This window comes from Mobula hypostoma, chromosome 23, assembly GCF_963921235.1.
Source record: "Mobula hypostoma chromosome 23, sMobHyp1.1, whole genome shotgun sequence".
Classification (NCBI taxonomy): Eukaryota; Metazoa; Chordata; class Chondrichthyes; order Myliobatiformes; family Myliobatidae; genus Mobula; species Mobula hypostoma.
The window spans coordinates 10,574,390-10,596,436 of NC_086119.1; the positions used below are offsets into that span (position 1 = coordinate 10,574,390).

At 43.6% G+C, this 22,047-nt stretch overlaps 1 protein-coding gene across 6 annotated transcripts in view; it reads left to right on the forward strand.

The window, feature by feature from the left end:
- The first annotated feature begins 1,028 nt into the window (after positions 1-1,028).
- The window catches only part of LOC134336841 (multidrug and toxin extrusion protein 1-like), an 81,061-nt gene continuing 60,042 nt past the window's right edge, over positions 1,029-22,047 (forward strand). For 2 of the 6 annotated variants that reach the window (XM_063031400.1, XM_063031405.1), the window contains exon 1: positions 13,337-14,137. In XM_063031400.1, coding sequence (XP_062887470.1) covers positions 13,991-14,137 — 147 coding nt within the window. In that variant the 5' untranslated portion in view covers positions 13,337-13,990. The other 4 variants (XM_063031401.1, XM_063031402.1, XM_063031403.1 and 1 more) reach the window with 4 other exon arrangements.

The window sequence follows — 22,047 nt, forward strand, 5'->3', positions numbered from 1 at the left end:
ATTGTAAAGCTAACTGTGTTGTATGGGCATGATCGACACAGAAACAAAGTATTTCGCTATATCCTGGTAGACCTGGCAGTTGTAAATTGACTCAATTCAGTACAGATATTCAATCACAAGCAAGAGAAAATCTGCAGATGCTAGAAATCAGGGTTTTGGCCTGAAACGACGACTGTACACTTTTCCTAAATGCTACCCTGGCCTGCTGAGTTCCTCCAGCATTTAGTGTGTGTTGCTCAGTTCAGAGATACTCGCTTTTATTTATTTTACAGTATAAAGCATTTTAGCATTGGATTAGTAGCCCAGCCTACCGGCCATCAAGGATATATATATATATATAAAACACACACACACACACACACACACATCACTCACCCTCATGGACTGTTTGTCCCACTCCCATCAGGGAGGAGGCGAGGTAGCATCCACGCCAGGACAATTCATCCATTCTGTGCCGTGTTGTATGACATATGCAATCATGATTTTCCATCTGTCTTTAATCTGAAAAGTTCTAAATAAATTCTTCGAAACTTTTGCCTTCCATCCCTTGACGTAAATCGATCGCGACTTTTTCTACTGTGAGGGCATCCAGGAGTGCCCCTATTAACTGTTTGAAGAGAGACAGACAGACATTTGTCATTGATGGTTTGTTTGGAAAGGAGAGAGAGAGAGAGTTATTTACCACCGATATGTTGCTTTTGGAAAAGAGAGAGAGAGACAAAGATTAACGGTTAGACTGTCACCTTAAGGCATTGGAAGTAACTTTGGATTTTTACTGAGTTTGGAGTTGGAGACAGCACCGAGCAGCTGGAAGGTTGCTATGGTGACTGAAGGCAGTGTTATTTAATGGACACTCAATGTTATGATTTTCAGCAAGTTGTTGATATTACTTCCAAGGACAGGTTGCCTGCTTGTGCACTCCTTTACAGACAAAGGAGGGAGGGACTCCTTGAGTGACAGATGATGCTCAGCCTGGAGAAATAAATAGGAGGTCAGATGATACAGACCTCAGACACATGATCTGGACACTGAATGAGCAATGTTGTGCCCGCAGAGAAAGTGGGTTTTGGAGGATCGATCAGGCGGATCGATCCAAAGTGCTATTCCAGTTTGAGGAGAAGGGGTTGACTGGTGGGGAGTTGTCTATGTGTCCACCCTTGCTGGGGTGATAGCTCCACCACAGAAGACTGGTCCCCCTGGTCGGTGACTTGTAAAGGATTTCGGAGGACGACGAGAAGATTGATGGCATCAGTTCACCTGAAGACTCAACTCTCTCTATCACTACTCAACTAAATACCACGAACTGAACTGAACTTTACTCAACATCGTAAGACTTTATCTTTTTACCCCTAGACTTAAAGAAGCTTGGTTTTCACACATATATATTCCACACTTACTTTTATATATAATCATTGCTAACCTGTTTGATTTATCTACATTTATATTACTGTATTGCGTAGTTACTAATAAATATCATTAGTTGTTAGCAATACGAGACTCCAAAGTGGTTTCTATTTCTGCTGGTTTCTTAACCCCCATCACGGGGTATGTGACATAAATTGGGGGCTCATCCAGGATATGAACAAATTGGTCGGGAGGCTGGTTTTAATTGATTGGGGGAAAATCCCTTTTGATTTGGACTTTTGATTTGGTTGTGTGGAAAAACAGCAGAAATGGATGTTAGAGATTTTCTGAAATCACCAGACCTGGTGACTTTGAAGTTTGCTAAAAAGTATGAGTTGCGGGACATTGCTAAAGAATTGAGAATTGAGGTAAAGAAGGGTGTGAGTAAGGTAGAAATTCAAAGAAAAATAGTTGAATATTATATAGATAAGGGAACATTTGATGAGGAGGTGTCAGAGTTGTTCGTGGAAGGTAAACCTACTGAGGATGAGCTTCAGCTTCTGTTAGAAATAGTAAACAAAGAGCACGAATTGAAATTAAAACAACTCGAGAGAGAGGCTAGAGAGGCAGAGAAACAGAGAGAAAAGGCAGCAAGACAGAGAGAAGAGGCAGCAAAACGGAGAGAGGAAGCAGAAAGATAGAGACAGCTCGAAAGGGAGAAATGGCAACGTGAAGATCACGCGGCAGAAAGGCAGAGACAGTTTAAAAGGGAGAGGTTGCAGCAAAGAGGTTTAGAGTCGGACCCTGATGATTTTTACAGCTCGGAGGGGCTAGTTTTGTGTGATGAATTTAAAAGTTGTGTTCCTGATGAGGTTGGGGCATATCCAGAGGCAGAGGATGCCTCTACCCTGCAGGGATCTGTTGAGAAAGCAGACGAAGAAGTTTTAACCCACGAGGTTGAGTGTACTCCAGAAAGGAGATGGCCAGAGAATGACTGGGAGGTTCGAGATGACCTTGAATTTGAAACTGGGACAAGTGATGACAGCCCAGAAGAGGCAGTTGTTCCGATTGAATGTGTTCAGGTTGTTGAAGTACCTGTGAGTTCACAGGATTCTGAACCTCATGTTGAGGCTCAGTTGAAATCTGAGGTGGCTGACTTGGTTGAAAGGGAATGCAGTCCTTTTGTGTTAGACGGACTTGGTTCAGTAAGGGGTTAACCTTGGTACAGTGGAATGTGAGGATTCTCAGTCATTTTTATCAGATTGTGCTTTAAAAGTTGGTCATGTTGTGGAAATTGGTGAGGTCAGTGTTGTTGAAAATAATGGCAAAAGTGTTGTTCCTGGATTTTTGGATAAAGTGCTGGAAAAGGTTGGACTGATTGTGCAACCTTTGCCCCTGCTTGCAGGACAAAGGCCTGCTGAGACAGGATCCACTAGTTTGTTGGATTTTGTTTGGATGTTTGGAAGTGAACACCTGCAAGGTCACGCTGTTATTCAGTGTACTGTGATGGGAACAAGGCGTAGTGAAGGTCGGAGAAAGTTGATAAATAGATTGTTTGGCCTCTTTCATATTCTCATCAGCCTGATGATGATGCAGAATTTGGTAAACAATGGAGGCAAGTTGACAGCTCTCCAAGATAAGAGTGTTTCAGCAATTCAGCTAATGAGCAAAGCTGCTGTTGAGGCCTACAGCAAGACCCGAGGTTTAAATTATGATGATATGTCAGAGACTTTTCTACCTTCCAGATTTCAGCAGGACTTAGAGGGTAGTACAATTGATAAGGGTAAGGTGTATAAGAAAGGTTTGTTTTTGTTGAGAAAGGAATATATCGAGGAACGGAAGCGAAATTCTGGAATGGTGGCTTTAAGGGAGATGGCTCTCACAGGAGCGGAGGTTCAGAGAGAGTCAGTGGGATGTTACCTTAAAGATGAGATGTTGATGAGGAAGTGGAGACCAGCCACAGTGCCTGCAAGTCACGTGGTGGTTTTGAAAGGTTACAGGGCTGAAATTTCAAACATAGCTTACAGTATGCCTTGAGGTGGACATCATGGAGTGAGAGAGACAGTGAATAGGATTGTGAAGGAGTTTTACTGGCCTAGTTTAAGGAATGATGTAGTGAATTGTGTGGGCCCATGGCAAAAGACTGCAGCTGGTTATCAGTATGTGTTAACAATTGTGTGTGCTATGTCTAGGTTCCCTGAAGCAGTGTCTTTTGAAAACATTGAGACCAAGACTGTGGTAACAGCATACAGTAAGTTTTACACATTGGTAGGTCTGCCCAAAGAAATTCAATTTGACCAGGGTAATAACTTTACTTCAAGAACATTCCAGGGGATAGCTAGAGAATTAGAAGCTAAACACATGGTGTCATTTACATATCACACAGAGACCAAGGGAGCCTTGGAACGGCTCAACTCAACTCTTAAGACCATGAGTAAAACACATTGTGTGAGGAATGAGGAAAATGGGAACAAGGGGGTTCCCCTCTTCTTATTTATTGTTGGAGATCCGATTCAGAAGGCAGTGAAGGGTAATTTGTTGGAACCTGTGTTCAGTTACAGGCCAAAGGGACCTTTGATCCTACTCAGAGAACTTTGGAAGGGAGTTAGTAAGCTTTGTAACTTTGCCAAGGAAAGTTTACAAAATGGTTGAGTCAAAATAAGACACTTGTTTACTGGAATTGTGGCTGGGAGAATTGTTGGAGGACAAAATGGAGTCGTGAAATCTGATAATGGAATGGAAAAACACGTTTTCTCACTGAATCTAGACTCACAAAGATGTCAGAATTCCATTGTTTTGGAAAATATTACTGATAAGGTCCACCAGTTGGACCCAAAGCTGAAAAAACAAGTAAAAGGACTAATTGGTGTTTTGAAATGGGGCACAGCTGCAATGAATGACATCATTATGAATTTAGTCCAGCCTATGAAATGGCATCTTCACAGAGTGAACTTTGAGAAAAGTAAAATGGTTGAAGGAGGAATTAGAAACAAGAAAGAACAAAGAAAGAGAATGGATGACTGGATTGATAGAGTGGGGAAGGTTAAATACCTTAAGATTGACTTGTTAAAAGGATACCGGGGAGTTCCTTTAACAGAGAGGGTTAAAGAGATATCAACATTTGTGACACCGTCTAGATTGCATGAATACAATGCTTTACACTTTGGGATGAAGAATGCTCTAGAAACATTTCAAAGAATAATCAATTCTGTGATTGGAGGGTTAGAAAGCACAGAAGTTCATATCAATGATTTAGTGATCTGGAATGACACGTAGGAAGAGCATATTGCAGCTGTAGAGAAACAGTTTGACAGACTTTCCAAGGCCAATCTTACAGTGAACCTCGCTAAAAGTGTATTTGGCTATGCCACAGTTACATGTCTGGGGTATGTGGTGGGCCAAAGCCAACTGGCTTCTGTACAGGCCAAGGTTCAAGTGATTGCTGAAGTTCCTGTTCCAACTAGCAAGAAAACTTTAAGAAGGGTTTTAGGAATGGTTGGGTATTATAGAAAATTCTGTAAGAACTTTGCTGACATTGCTCTTCCCCTAACAAAGCTCCTAGGGAAGAGTGAAAGGTTTGCATGGAATGACCTTTACCAGGAGGCATTTGAACGTCTGGAAACTATCCTGTGCTCAAAGCACCTGACTTTTCAAAGCTATTTTCTATAACAGGTGTTAGTGACGAAGCTGCTGGGGCAGTACTGTTACAGAAGGGAGTGGATGATATTGAACATCCAGTAGCTTATTTCTCAAAGAAATTTAATGTAGACCAGAAAAATTATTCAACTGTTGAAAAGGAATTACTAGCACTTATTCTGGCTTTACAACATTTTGAGGCCTATGATCAGAGACCTCAAAACCTTTCTGTTGCTCAGAGACCACTTGTGGTTTACATGGGTTATAATCAGTTGATGTTTCTAACTAAAATGAAGGGTAAGAATAAAATGTTGTTAAATTGGAGTCTAGTATTGCAGGAAGGTGACTTAAAAATCAAACATGTGAAAGCTACTGGCAATGTTATAGCTGATTAGTTATCCAGATGTTAAGTTGAAAACTGTAACCCTTTTTGCTTTGTCGTCTGATGTTTTTTCCCTGTATTGTTTAAAACCCTGTGATGGATATTTTTTTTTCCCCTGAGGAAGGGGAGTGTGAGGGGATCCAGGAGTGCCCCTATTAACTGTTTGAAGAGAGACAGAGACATTCGCCATTGATGGTTTATTTGGAAAGGAGAGAGAGACAGAGTTACTTACCACCGATATGTTGCTTTTGGAAAAGAGAGAGACACGAAGATTAACAGTTAGACTGTCACTTTAAGGCATTGGAAGTAACTTTGGATTTTTACTGAGTTTGGAGTTGGAGGCAGCACCGAGCAGCTGGAAGGTTGCTATGGTGACTGAAGGCAGTGTTATTTAATGGACACTCAATGTTATGATTTTCAGCAAGTTGTTGATATTATTTCCAAGGACAGGTTGCCTGCTTGTGCACTCCTTTACAGACAAAGGAGGGAGGGACTCCTTGAGTGACAGATGATGCTCAGCCTGGAGAAATAAATGGGAGGTCAGATGATACAGACCTCAGACACATGATCTGGACACTGAATGAGCAATGTTGTGCCCGCAGAGAAAGTGGGTTTTGGAGGATCGATCAGGCGGATCGATCCAAAGTGCTATTCCAGTTTGAGGAGAAGGGGTTGACTGGTGGGGAGTTGTCTGTGTCCACCCTTGCTGGGGTGATAGCTCCACCACAGAAGACTGGTCCCCCTGGTCGGTGACTTGTAAAGGATTTCGGAGGACGACGGGAAGATCGACGGCATCAGTTCACCTGAAGACTCAACTCTCTCTATCACTACTCAACTAAATACCACGAACTGAACTGAACTTTACTCATCATAAGACTGTATCTTTTTACCCCTAGACTTAAAGAAGCTTGGTTTTCCAACATATATATTCCACACTTACTTTTATATATAATCATTGCTAACCTGTTTGACTTATCTACATTTATATTATTGTATTGCGTAGTTACTAATAAATATTATTAGTTGTTAGCAATACAAGACTCCAAAGTGGTTTCTATTTCTGCTGGTTTCTTAACCCCCGTCATGGGGTACGTGACACTACCGTCAATTTTTTTCCCGTCACTTCAAGATGTTCAAGCTTCTCTTTCCTCGGGACATGTCCCAGAAATTCCAGCTGCCGTTTCCTGATTGATGATCTCAGCTCTCTTCCACCAGACTCAAAGACAGTTACTTTCCCCAGGCAGTAAGGGTAATCAACACTCCCACCCCTCCACACCCCCCACCACCACTACTTTATCATTTCCTGTCAGTCACATATACAGCAGGGGTCCCCAATCTGTTTTGCAGTGCGGACCGGTTTCATGTTGACAATATTCGTGCGGACCGGCCGACTGGGTGGGGGGGGATGGTTGCCAACGGACAAGAGTAGCAGTCAAATACGTTGCGTTTACCCAGAGAAAGACTACAATGACCAGAAGCCTTGCGCGGGCACCAGTGCGCATGCGATATTTGCGCATGCGCGCACCTGCCTATTAGTTTTCTATAAATTGTTTTTGGCGATTCTGTTGGGGGGGGTGGGGTATTAATCACGACCTGAATATCAGTGATAAGTGGCTAATACACTCAATTTCATTTCTAAAAGGCTTTATCTAATGAATTTAATATTAAACAGCACATTTTCCTCACATGAATATAGCGATAAGTCAATTATCAGGGGAGGACAGGGGATCTTGAAGTAAGTGTTGAACAAACTTCCAGTAGAAGTGGTAGAGGCAGGTTTGATATTATCATTTAAAGAAAAATTGAATAGGTATACGGACAGGAAAGTAATGGAGGGTTATGGGCTGAGTGCAGGTCAGTGGACGAGGTGAGAGTAGCGTTCGGCACAGAACTAGAAGGGCAGAGATGGCCTATTTCCCTGCTGTAATTGTTATATGGTTATACAAGTCAATAGCAACATAACATTTTAAGTAACATTTGGATATTAAACAGCGCATATTTTCCCCGTATGAACTTATAAAATCATTGCAATGCACCAATATCACTGAATCAGTGGGAGCCCTAGGCTTGCTTTCCTGCAACAAGACGGTCCTATCGAGGGGTGATGGGAGACGGCGATACTCGAACGGGGTTCCTCATGTCCAGTCTAATCGGCAATTTAGTTTTTGTTACATTCATCATAGAAATATGTTAGAAATGGAAGCAATGTTGTCAGTGCTTCAGTGGCTATCTCAGGATATTGAGCCTTGACTTTGATCCAGAATGCCGGCAGAGATATTATGTCAAACATAATTTTCAACCCGCCGTCATTTGCAGGCTCAAGGAGTTGATCTCCTTCCTGCGCTGACATGGACGATGCGCGGGTAATGACCTTGCATGCGTAATGGCTCAACAGTGGGCGTGACAGGGAATGAGGAAAGGTGCAGCTGACTCATATCGTTTCCTCGCGGCCCGGTAGTGCATGCTCTGCGGCCCGGTGGTTGGGGACCGCTGATTACAGACACTCCTGTGTCTTGTGTCACTTTATGGAATTTATGTATAACGTAACAATTACAGCACGGAAACAGGCCATCTCAGCCCTTCTAGTCTGTGTCAAACGCTTACTCTCACCTAGTCCCACCGACCTGCACTCAGCCCATAACCCTCCATTCCTATCCTGTCTATATACCTATCCAATTTTTAAAATTTATTTATTTATTTTAAATGACAAAATCGAACCTGCCTCTACCACTTCTACTGGAAGCTCATTCCACACAGCCACCACTCTCTGAGTAAAGAAGTTCCCCCTCATGTTACCCCTAAACTTTTGCCCTTTAACTCTCAACTCATGTCCTCTTGTTTGAATCTCCCCTACTCTCAATGGAAAAAGCCTATCCACGTCAACTCTTTCTATCCCCTCAATTTTAAACACCTCTATCAAGTCCCCCTTCAACACTCCAAAGAATAAAGACCCAACTTGTTCAACCTTTCTCTGTAACTTAGTTGCTGAAACCCAGGTAACATTCTCATAAATCTCCTCTGTATTCTCTCTATTTTGTTGACATCTTTCCTATAATTCAGTGACCAGAACTGTACACAATACTCCAAATTTGGCCTCACCAATGCCTTGTACAATTTTAACATTACATCCCAACTCCTATACTCAATGTTCTGATTTATAAAGGCCAGCATACCAAAAGCTTTCTTCACCACCCTATCCACATGAGATTCCACCTTCAGGGAATTATGCACCATTATTCCTAGATCACTCTGTTCTACTGCATTCCTCAATGCCCTACCATTTACCATGCATGTCCTATTTTGATTAGTCCTACCAAAATGTAGCACCTCACACTTATCAGCATTAAACTCCATCTGCTATCTTTCAGCCCACTCTTCTAACTAGTGTTACATATCCCGTAACTGGGTTGCCAAACCAGCAGAAATGGTTGGAGTCTGGATTACTGGAAAGTAATAAAGTTTTATTAAAGAAATAAGTAACAGTACTCTAATTGTAAGGATGTAAATGCAACGGGTTAGCAATGATAAAACACACATGTACACAGAACTAGGGTAATAGGAATCAACCGAGCCCTATCACAGTCTAGGGGTAAAATGATCAGTCTTAAGTGACGCAGAGTTCGGAGGGGGAGGGGGAGGGGGCTGTCCATCAAACTTCAAACAGTTCAGGTTCAAAGCAACCAGTCTGTCAATATTCTCAACTGTGTTTCTTTTCCGTTATCTCTCTTCTCTCTCATTAACATTTTGAACATTCCTCCATTGTCTCCCTTCTCTTTCTCATTAGCATCAATCTTCTGATAACTTGGTTTGTCGTCACACTAGCCTAAATCTCTCTGCAAGCTTTGAAAACCTACTTCATTATCCACAATTCCACCTGTCTTAGTATCATCTGCATACTTACTCATCCAATTTACCACCCCATCATCCAGATCATTAATATATATGACAAACAACATTAGACCCAGTACAGGGCCCTGAGGCACACCACTAGTCACTGGCCTCCAACCTGACAAGCAGTTATCCACCACTACTCTCTGACATCTCCCATCCAGCCACTGCTGAATCCATTTTATTACTTCAATATTAATACTTAATGATTGAACCTTCCTAACTAACCTTCCATGTGGAACCTTGTCAAAGGCCTTACTGAAGTCCATATAGACAACGTCCACTGCTTTACCCTCGTCAATTTTCCTGGTAACCTCTTCAAAAAAATTCAATAAGATTCATCAAACATTACCTTCCACGCACAAATCCATGTTGACTGTTCCTAATCAGACCCTGTCTATCCATATAATTATATATACCATCTCTAAGAATACTTTCCATTAACTTACCCACCACTGACGTCAAACTTACAGGCTGATAATTGCTAGGTTTACTCTTAGAACCCTTTGTAAACAATGGAACAACATGAGCAATACACCAATCCCCTGGCACCATCCCCATTTCTAATGACATTTGAAATATTTCTGTCAGAGCCCCTGCTATTTCTACACTAACTTCCATCAAGGTCCTAGGGAATATCCTGTCAGGACCCGGAGACTTATCCGCTTATATTCCTTAAAAGCGCCAGTACTTCCTCTTCTTTAATCATCATAGTTTCCATAACTACCCTACTTGTTTCCCTTATCTTAGACAATTCAATATCCTTCTCCTTAGTGAATACCAAAGAAAAGAAATTGTTCAAAATTCCCCCATCTCTTTTGGCTCTGCACATAGCCGTCCACTCTGATTCTCTAAGGGACCAATTTTATCCCTCATTGTCCTTCTGCTATTACTGTAATATTACTGTAGAAACCCTTTGGATTTACTTTCACCTTACTTGCCAAAGCAACCTCATCTTCTTTTAGCTTTTCTAATTTCTTTCTTAAAATTCATTTTACATTCTTTATATTCCTTGTGCATCTCATTTACTCCAAGCTGCCTATATTTATACTTTATAGTCGCCAAACAATTGATACTAGAGCATACAATCATCACAGCAGTACTTGATTCTGCTCTTCATGCTCCCTGGAGTAATAATCAACAGTAAATATTAAAAATTTAAATTATAAAAATCATAAATAGAAAATAGAAAAGGGAAAGTAAGGTAGTGCAAAAAAACCAAGAGGCAGGTCTGGATATTTGGAAGGTATGGTCCAAATTCAGGTCAGGATCCATTCAGCAGTCTTATCACAGTTGGAAAGAAGCTGTTCCTGTCACAATGGGGGTGCTGGTAGCAGGACCAAATGCAAGACACAGACACTGAAGTACAAGGTACAGGACTTGACTAGAGTAGGGACGTGACAGGATACAGGCAAGGAGCAGGGACAAGAATGCAGACTAGGGCCAGGACATGGACGAGACAGGGAACCAAGGAACTAAGAACTAGGAGCCTGGGCTAGGGAGAGCGGGACTAGGACTAGAAACCATGGACTAGGAGACAAGGCTTGGACTCTGAACCAGAGACTGGACAGGGACCCAGAACCTGGGTCTTGCCTCGGTCTTGGACCCCAGAACCAGGCAAGGACATAACATGGCTTCAGGACAGGATGTGGCTGGGGTCTTGGCTCTTGAGGCTGCAGGCCGGGAGCTGGGGTCTTGGCTCTTGAGGCTGGAGCTCAGAGACAGACTGGGAACTGTACATCAACAGAGAGCCAGGACTTATCCTTCAAAAAGCCATGACTCATCTTTAACATGACACCAACATGAGACAGGACAGTACATAGACAGAGCCAGGACTCAGCCATAGACAAGCCAGGACTCAAATTTATCTCCACACCAAGGTGGGACAGGTACATCTGTTGGGTAACAGCAGAACAGCCAGACTTACCCCACAGAGGGGAGGACAAGACAAGACAGATCCCTCCACAGGGCAATGGCAAAACAGCCTGGCTTAACCCACAGAGGCAAGGACAAGAAGAGACAAACACCAAAGAACAACAGACAGTTCCATCTCTGCTCCAGGGAACTCCAAACCTCAGTTCAACCAGCAACCTTAGCTGGCTACAGAAACAACCAGGTCTCTACCTAGCTCAGAGTGGCTGGCAGCCACTCAGCTGGCCCAGGAAACAGCCAAATCCATATCACAAAGACTGCTCTGACTACCAACAGCAAGGCTCCATGAAGCAATGGCTCTCCAACACAGCCTAAAGATGGCAAGTGGCCACTCTAGCCTTCCACCAGCAGGTTACTCCTAGAAGATCTTGACAAGGCAAACCAGCAGCCCACACTCAACCCCAAGGCTACTTATATTCCAAGCCCCAAGATGGGAATCAGGTGCCTATAACTAACTCAATCAAAACAAGGGACAGCTGGAAGACCCGGAGTCCTGAGTCCATGGACCGGACTGTGAACTGGAATTCAGACTTCATGGACCAGACCATGACAGTTCCCACATATGGCCGTACGAGTCTTCAAGCTCCTGAGCCTTCTCCCGGAGGGAAGAGGGATGAAAAGTGTGTTGGCTGGGTGGGTCATGTCCTTGATTATCCTGGCAGCACTACTCTGACAGCGTGCGGTGTAAAGTGAGTCCAAGGATGGAAGATTGGTTTGTGTGATGTGCTGGGCTGTGTTCATGATCTTCTGCAGCTTCTTCCGGTCTTGGACAGGACATCTTTCATACCGGCTTGTGATGCACCCCAGAAGAATGCTTTCTATGGTGCACCTATAAAAATTAGTGAGGGTTTTAGGGGACAGGCCAAATTTCCTTAGCTTCCTCAGGAAGTAAAGGCGCTGGTGGGCCTTCTGGCAGTGGACCCGGACTCTGCTTGGTTGGACCAAGTCAGGTCATTTGTGATATTGACCCCCAGGAACTTAAAGCTTTTGACCTGTTCCACTTGTGCACCACCAATGTAAATGGGGTCGTGCGGTCCGCTACTCCTTCTGAAGTCAACAACCAATTCCTTCGTCTTGCTGACATTGAGGGATTTATTGTAGATCTCTCTCTTTTTCCGAACCAATTTTCCAATATCCCTTGAAAACCATGGCTCTCTCAAACTTTTAACCTTTTCTTTCAACCTAACAGGAACATAAAGATTCTGTACCCTCAAAATTTCACCTTTAAATGGCCTCCATTTCTCTACTACATCCTTCCCATAAAACAAATTGTCCCAATCCACTCCTTCTAAATCCTATAGCATCTCCTCAAAGTTAGCCTTTGTATGTAATGCACTGTAAAGTTTCACTGCTAAGGCTAATGTAATGGCTTATCTGTAATGTTCACTGCTGAGGTAACGGTTTCTCTGGAGCAGCAATGTTTGGGTTATGGCTGGAGATAACAGGATGCATGTTAGCCAATAAGAGATTGTTGCTGTGTCTTCTGAGTCCGGAAAGATGTTTTTTTCACGGTCTTTTGTCGAGGAGAGATGAAGACAGAAGACGAGTGTAGAGAGCTGGTTGACAACCGGACGGAGTGGACTGGGATCTGAGGGTCCGAAGGTCGGCCACGTTCGGAGGAGATCGATGGTGGAAGAATGACTACTGAGTGAGCTCCAACGTGACTTTGGGCTCTTTTTTTTTGTTTATTTTCATTACTAACCCTATATTCAGATTAAGATTCATAAAGTTCAATCATTTAATTGCATATGGTGTACTGTCTGATATTTTCCGTTGTGGGTTCGTAACTGGGGGTACATTACACAGCATCCACACAAACGTGATTTCCCAGTTTGGCGGGGCCGAAGACTGATTCCCCTAGACGAACACGAGCTGAGCGAGCCTGAGGGTTACATGTATATAAGCTATCTTGTGTATTTATATTTATTTGTGTTTTTTTTTAGTATTGTGCTCTTTGTCTTATTGTTTTTTTTGTGCTGCATCGGATCCGGAGTAACAATTATTTCGTTCTCCTTTACACTTCCGTATAGGAAATCGATTGAACGGTCGCGAATCTCCTTCACGAAGAGCGCACTAAATCATGAAAAGCAACAAAGGAGGAAAAATCGTCAGCAAACTCAACGTGAATTTTAACTAATGAAAAAAAAGGTATTTGCGGAGGCAGCTAAAAGTCTCAGCGGCGCTGGGAGGTGCGGGAGGTTTCCCCTTTCATCTGTTATTGGTTCAGATCAATTATTTGAAACGTTAGATTTTTTTCGGCACGAAATACCTGGATGGATATTTGGACGAAGAAACTTATAGACCGGAGATATACTTCAAAAGAAAGCACAATGTACAGTAATTGGTGCGCGTAATTGGTTAACATTTGGGACTTTCGATGTTTTTTCCTGATTCCTGGCGGTCACGTACAGTAAATTCGACCTCCAGCGTTGGTGGATATGAGTGACCTTTGATGCCGGGAGGAAAGTTGCCGCCGCCAAACGCCGTAGTGTAAGAGGCGCCAGAAATACGATCTTGAATTTGCATTTTAAGGTTTGGATTGAAGCTACTCTCTGGCATTGGCTGCACGCCAATTTAGATCACAGTGATAAACGGTACAATGTTTTATCAGTTACACATTGTCTTTCCCTCCTGCGAAGTATATGAGGCTGGCGAAGAAGTAGTCACGTAGTCCCGGAACCAGGAGCGGTTAGTTCTCACCCCATTACCAATTCGTCCCGAATCCAGATCTGGAGTCTGATTTCGGAGCGACGGGAAGGTCTTGTAAATCGAGAATACAGCCGGTCGGTGCCGGAGTGACTTGGTAAAATGACGGACGTGGTGCTCGTCGCCCCAAGCACCTTCCCCAGCTTGTGTAGAACTTGGGCGGCATTTCTACTGAGGGAGGCAAAGAGCCTAATACCTGTGAACTTCTGGACTGAGGCGAAAAGAATTGCACTGGTAGCCGGACCGGTGGTGAGTACATACAACCATAATCATAAAACAATAAGGTATAGTGCAGGTCCTTCGGCCCACAATGCGATGCTGACCCTTTCATCTATTTCAGATTAATCTGACCCTTCCCTTCATTTTACTTTCATCCGTTTGCCTATCTAAGAATATCTTAAATGTCCCTAATGTGTCTGCCTCTACCACCACCCCTGGCAGGGCAGTGCAGGTAAACAAAAAGGTGCCAGGTCATAGCAAGGTAGATTGTGAGGTCAGGACTCCGTCTTATCGTACATGAGGTCCCGTCAAGAGTCTGATTACAACGGGATAGTATCTGTCTTTGAACCGGGTTGTACGTGCTTGCAGGCTCTGTATCTGCCGCCCAATGGGAAGATGCCCCTCTCTCTGAGATCTACACTATCCACGTCTTGGAGATACCTTCAGCTAGATGTTCAGTTTCAATCATCTTTAGGAACACCTTGGCTACAAATCTGGGACCTGGGCTGGCTGCTCTGTGAGAAGTAATGACCCCTTTATTCCTTCACACTCAACCCCCTTAGAACTGCCTATCCAACACACCATCTGGGCATTATGAGCAGAATTGCAGCAATGCTAGCAAGAGCTCCTGTCATCATTCTGGGCATCTATCAATCATTTGGTGTAGAGTGGTAGCATAGTGATCAGTGTAATGTTTTACAGTGCCAGTGACCTGGGTTCATTTCCTGCCGCTGTCTGTAAGGAGTTGTACATTCTCTCCGTGACTACATGGGTTTCCTCCAGGTGCTCTGGTTTCCTCCCACATTCCAAAGGCGTACAGATTAGTAGGTTAATTGGTCACATGAGTGTAATTGGGCAGCATAGGCTCATTGGGCTGGGAGGGCCTTTTACTGGGCTGCATCCCTAAATCTAAAAGTTTATCTCATCTCCCAACAACAAGTAATACAGTCCAGGGAGTCTCTTTCAATCACTTCATTAAAATAAATACATTTTTCTTCTTCTTAAGACCATTTCCCCTACTGGGGCATAGTTTGCCGACAGTAGTTCACTCGAGTCCTTTATCTTGGACCAGTCTTTCAAGTTGTCCTCAGGTGTAGCCCAATTTCTTGGTGTGTCCTTTCTCTCCCAGGGATGAGTCCTTTGGTGTTCCTGTAGCTCTGGATTTTCACAGGATGGGGTTGCTAGCCCAATGCCAAACCCTTCTCTCACAGCCAGGCCTGGGACTGTTCATGGTGGAGTTTTGCTACTGGAGCACTGATGCTGTGTTCTTACGGCGGTAGTTCGGGTAAGGGGGATAACAATAAAGAGCGCCATGGAGCTCCCTCGATGCTGTCGGAGGATGGCGCTGGAGCCAGGTTTAATCGAGGCACTTTGTGGATTTGACTGTAGTTCACATTATGATGTGTTTTTCAAGGCTTTGATTCTGGGTGGCCTGCAGATAACGAGCACTGAGCAGAACTGAATATGGACTCTTTCGATTTTGTGTTTTTGCTCATTTTTTTGTTGCCATTTGCGCAATTAGTTTCTTTTTACCCTTGGGGAGGTTGTCGTGGTGTGCTCACGAAAAGCTGGACCCAGGTGCGGAGGAACAGCAGGGTCCCCGGGAAGAGACGGAAACAAGAGGTTACATGTTGGAATCAGAACCTTGGAGGAGCGACACCACAAATGCATCTCCGGCACAATGAGCACCACTAAGGCACTGAAACCACGAGGAAATCTGCAGATGCTGGAAATTCAAGCAACATACACAAAGGCTCTGTAGCTTAAGAGTTAGAACACTAGTCTTGTAAACCATAAGTTCGTGAGTTGAAGTCTGATTGGAGCCTCCATATACGTTCACCAGCATTTTTTGTGTGTGTCACTAAGGCACTGAATGGGAGACTTCTTTAAATAATCTTAGAATGTGGGAATCAAGTGCCAGCCACAATTAACTTGACAAGATTAAACTGAAAACACAAGGGCTTATCAACTCTAGTTAAGACGCTGATTAGCAAACGCAGGTGCTCAAAAACACCTGGAAAATCAACGCTCTACGGCGAGCCGCAGGGCTCGTGACAGGGTGGTGGTGGTTAATGTTTGTCTTCGAACCGGTTCCATTGCTTTTTTTGTTCTGAGGCTGTCTTTGGAGAGACGAACCTCAGGGTTGTAGGCTATGCAAACATACTTTGTAAATAAATGCACGTTGAATCTTTAGAATCCTTTGATTATTGCCTCAGTTGCTCAGGCCTACGCAGTGTGGACTCTGTTGACTCTGTGTTTTCCATCACTGTGATGTGGCGTAATATAAGTCAGTGCTGGTTAACCCACCAGACTAATATTCGAAGGCATGTTAGCATGGGGGGGTGGCACGTTGGTTTTCAGTGCCAGCGATCAGCAATCGGGGTTCAATTCCTGCCACTGTCTGTAAAGGGGTTGAACATTCTCCCCATGAACGTACACAGGGAGAAAGGGAAAACTGGTGTTTCAGTTCCCTCCAATGGTTTAGGCTTAGTAAGTTGAGGGGTATGCTACATCAGCGCCAGAAGTGTGGTGACATTTATAACCTTCGCTGATTTGATTTGACGCACACTGGTGCATTTCACTGCAGGTGCTAATGGCTTGACGTACCTGTGACGAATAATGGGGTGCCACGGTGGCATCGCTCTGTTACGGCTCGGAGCAACGGAGTTTGGAGTTCACATCTGTCACTGTCTGTAAGGAGTTTGTACATCCTCTCCATGAATGTGTAGGTTCCCTTAGGCTGCTTGAGTTTCCTCCTGGAGTCCAAAGACATACAAGTTAGTAATTGGTCTTTGTAAATTGGCCTGTGATAAGGCTAGTGTCACAGCCTTATTCAGCCAGAAGGGCCTGTTCTGTGCTGCATCTGGAAATAAATAAAATTAAAAACAAATAGGGCTAATTTTTAATCTTTGAATTATTGATATGGTGATGTGAGTTGAAATCCCACCATGGCAATGGAGAGAATTTAGAACAACCCAGAACATAGCAAGCAACAAAACAACAAAAGCAAATCAAACCCCATTCCTCCCTCCCACACACATGGACAGTCCTCCAACTCCATGACAAAACTCCAGCCTCCAGTCCCCAGTGATGTCCACACCCTCTAAATATTTAGAGCAAAAAACCGAGTTTGCAAGTTTAAACTGCTGAAGCATTGCAATGGAAACATTTAAAGACTTTGCTCTCCTGGCTGGTCACTCAAATGTTCAGAAAGTTTAAAGTAAACATCTGATTTTCTTCATGTGATTGCAAAATAACTGTAAAAATCTAGTGAAGTTTGCTGCAATAATGTAAAGTTTAACCTCGCAGTTTCACAGCTTGTAGGCAATGCTGACAAAGCAGTACTTATTACTAATCACGAGGGAGTTGGGTCGTGATTCCCTAAAAGCAATGTTAGCATTCATTTCAAGAGAACTAGAATATAAGAGCAAGGATGTAATGCTGAGGCTTTATAAGGCATTGGTCATATTGCCCTTGGAATATTGTGAACATCTTGGACGCTTATCTAAGAAAGAATATGCTGGCAAGAGTCTAGAGAAGGTCTACAACAATGATACCAGGAATGAAAGGTTAATATATTAGGAGACTTTGATGGTTCTTGGCTTATACTCACTGAAGTTTAGAAGAAGGAGTATGGATCTCATTGAAACCTATTGTATATAATATTAATATTATTAATATAATATAATATAATATAATATTAAGAGGGTAGGTAGAATATGGAGAGGATGTTTTCTCCAGTGGTGAAGTCTACGACCAGAGGGCACAATCTCAGAATAGAAGGATGTCCTTTCAGAACAGAGATGAGGAGGAATTTCTTCAGCCCGAAGGTGGAGAATCTGTGGAATTCGTTGTCAGTGACGGCTGTAGAGGCCAAGTCATTGGGTATATTTAAAGTGGAGGCTGATAGGTTCTTAATTATCAAGGGCTTCAACGGATATTGGGAGAAGGCAGGAGAATGGGGCTGAGAGGAATAATAAATCAGCCATGATGTTGGAGTAGACTAGATGGGCTAAGTGGCCAAATTCTGGTCCTAGCTCTTCTGGTTTTGTGGGCTAATCCTATGAATATCCTGTTTGCTGGTGCTTATACAAGCACCGTACCATCTTAGACCTGATATAATGTCAGCAGTAGCTCAGTTAGTTTGGTACATCTGAAAGCCAATTCAGAATTTTGCTCTGCCTTGAAGGTCGGAGGTAGGAGTTTGCAGAAATCATGAAAATTGGTGACGCTATAGATAGAGAGGAAGGATGTCTACGACTAAAGCTTGTTATAGGTTAGGTACAAAGCTGGACAGAGCACTGGCAAATGGAATTTAATCCTGACAAATATGAGGCAATGCATTTTAGGAAGTGAAATAGGGTTAACATGTATAGAGGAAATGGTGGACCGCCAGGGAACATTGATAGACAGAGGGACCTCAACTTCATTGTACCCTGAAAATGGCGATACAGCCAAATGTGAAGGTAAAATAGGAGGGGACATGGAATATAAGAAATGGGATGACACCAAATACTCTGTCAGATTTCTACAGATGTACTGTGAGACCATTCTAATTGGTGGCATCACTGTCTGGTATGGAGGGGCCCCTGCACAGTACGGGGAAAAACCGCAGGGGATTGTATGCTCAGTCAGCTCCATCATGGGCACTAGCCTCCCCGCCATCGATGATGTCTTCAAAGGATGATGCCTCAAAAAGGTGACTTCTGTCATTAAGGATCCCCCATCACTCAGAGTACGCCCTCTTCTCATTACTACCATCAAGGAGGAGTTACAGGAGTCTGAAAACATACAGGCAATGTTGTAGGAACAGCTTCTGCCCCTCCACCATCAGATTTCTGAATGGGCAATCAACCCATGACACCACCTCATTGTTTTTGATTTCTTTTTGTTCTGCTTGTTTATTTATTTATACTGAAAATCTCTTATTGTAATTTATGCTATATTTTATGTATTTCAATGTACTGCTGCCACAAAACAGCAGATTTCATGTCATATGCGGTATGATAGTAAATCTGATTGTGATTCAGTGCAAGATGGAGCGAGTGACCAACGTGACTAATGGCAACCTCCTGCAGACCATTCACAAAAGTATCTCTTTTAAAAGGTAGACTTCTACTACGAACCTGTGTGTGATCGGAGCCTGTAATTTACATTTTGTTAATGTGATTAAAATCGGCGAGGACAAGAGTGGAAGGCAAGTGAGCGTTCAGTGCTATCTGCCTGCGTTTGACTGGTCTCCCTTTCCCTCTTGCTCGCTGCCGCCACAGGACGGCGCACGGTTTGACTGGCGTGGTTCGTGGATTAAAAGTCTCTGCAGGTCATGTTATCTGCTTCTGGTTACACCTTTTAATTGTTTGCTACTTTGCGCAATTTTGACCGGGCACTTCAACGCAAACTGGCTTTGTGGCCTGCAGTCAACAGATGACACGACACTAAACTGAACTTTCCTAGACCGCTTCAAGGACTTTATGGTTTGATGTTTGATATTCTGTGTGTTACTCATTTTTTGCCATTTACACAGTTTGTTCTTTTTTTTTGTGCATTGGGTGTTTGATGTTTTATTTCAACAGGTTCTATGGTGTTTCTTTATTTCATAGCTGCCTGGGGGAAGATGAATCTCTGGTTAATATACTGCATACATACTTTGATATGAAACGTACTTTGAATCTTTGATTATTTTACAACTTTGTAAAAGACAGGTTAAACTGCACTCAGAGTATTGTGCTGGGGTGACTGTGACAGTACAGTGATGAGGTCATACATTGATAGGTCACGTGTGTGAATGGGCGGCACCTGTTCATTAGGCTGGAAGGTCCTGTTACTATGCTGCATCTCTAAATAAAAACTAAATATATCATGGTATGTGTGAGGCAGTATGTAATGATGATATCTCTCCAACGGACACATGGCGTACCGTTCCAGAAAATGCTGGAGGAACTCAGCAGGTCAGGCAGCGTCTATGAAAATAAATAAACAGTCAATGTTTTGGGCTGACACGATTCGTCAGGACTGGAGAGGAAGGGGAGAAGTCAGGGTAAGAAGGAGGGGGAGAAGAGAAAGAAGCACAAGGTGGTAGGTGATAGGTGAAACCGGAAGAGGGACGAGGGGCTGGAGTAAAGAGCTGGGAAGTTGATCGGTGAGAGAAATAAAGGGCTAGCGAAGGGCAAATCTGATAGGAGAGGACAGGAGACCTTGGGGAAAAAGGGAAGGGGAGGAACCCCAGAGGGAAGTAAGAAGGGAAGGGGTGAGAGAGAAACAGGAATAGGGAATGGTGAAGGGGGAGGGGGGGGGAGAAAATTCCCAGAAGTTTGAGAAGACGATGTTCATGCCATCAGGTTAAGGGGCTACCCATACGGAATATAGTCTCATATCCCTTTTGCCAATCAACTGTCCAGCTCTTGGCTCCATTCCTCCTCCTCCTGTCTTCTCCTATCATTTTGGATCTCCCCCTCCCCCTCCCACTTTCAAATCTCTTACTAGCTCTTCTTTCAGTTAGTCCTGACGAAGGGTCTCGGCCCGAAACGTCGACTGTACCTCTTCCTAGAGATGCTGCCTGGCCTGCTGCGTTCACCAGCAACTTTGATGTGTGTTGCTTGAATTTCCAGCATCTGCAGAATTCCTCGTGTTTGCGGAATATAATCGTATAGTTTTTGGATTGCTTGAATTAAAAGGACTGGATTAAAGAATTACATGGGGCTGGATGGCTCGGGGTCCATCAGGCACTATCCAGATCTACCACCTGCATTCCCTGCCTTCGGGCTTCCACGGGAGATATGCGACTGGTTGTGCTGCGTCCTTTTCCCTCAGAGCGAGAGGAAGCTCTGCGTGCAGGTCCACCTAGGAGTGTGAGATGTTGGCGGTTAGGCAGTGTTGGAATGTTGCTGAGAGCGAGAGATGTTGAAAAAGATTGAGATAGATCTATAAGACGTTGGTGAGATCTAATTTGGAGTACTGTGTGTAGTTCTCGTCACCTTCTTGCAAGGAAGCTATCAGTGAGACTGAAAGGAGTAGAGAAAAACATACGAGGACATTGCTGGGACATGAGGACCTGAGTTATAGGGAAAGTTAGAGTACAACTTTATTCCCTGGAGCATAGGAGTATGAGAGCAGGTTTGGTAGGGGTATATAAAATTATCAGTGGTAGACAGGATAAATGCAAGCAAACCTTTTCTGCTGAAGTTGGGTGAGACCAGAACTAGAGGTCATAGATTTAGGGTGAAAGGTGAAATGTTTAAGGGGAACGTGACAGGGCATGTCTTCACTCAGAGGGTGGTGAGAGTGTGGAACTAGCTACCTGTGGAGTGGTGGGTGAGGGTTTGATTTCAACATTTATGAGCGGTCTGGTATGTACATGGACGGGAGGGGTATGCAGGGCTATGATCCCGATGCATGTCAATTAGATGAGGCTGAATAAATGGTAAAGCATGGACTAGATGGGCTGAAAGACCTGCTTCTGTGCTGTGGTGCTCTATGACTCTATAATTACCTCAAAATAATTTTTTAAAAGTTTTAATACCATCACTCCAAATAAACTGATTCCTAAGCTCCGGAACCTGGGCCTCAGCACTCAGATCTGCAGCTGGATCTTCAACTTTCTCACAGACAGGACCCAGGCTGTAAAAATAGGGGACAAGCTCTCCTCTACAATCACTCTGAGCACCAGTGCCCCACAAGGCCATGTACTCAGCCCCCTGCTGTACTCATTGTGCACTCATGATTGTGTAGCCAAGTTTCCATCAAACTCAATATATAATTTTGCTGATGACACAACAATTGTAGCACATATCTCAGGTAATGATGAGTTTGAGTACAGAGAGGAAATTAAGAACCTGGTGGCATGGTGCAAAGACAATAACCTATCCCTCAACGTCAGCAAGACGAAGGAATTGGTTGTTGACTTCAGAAGGAGTAGTGGACCACACAGCCCCATTTACATT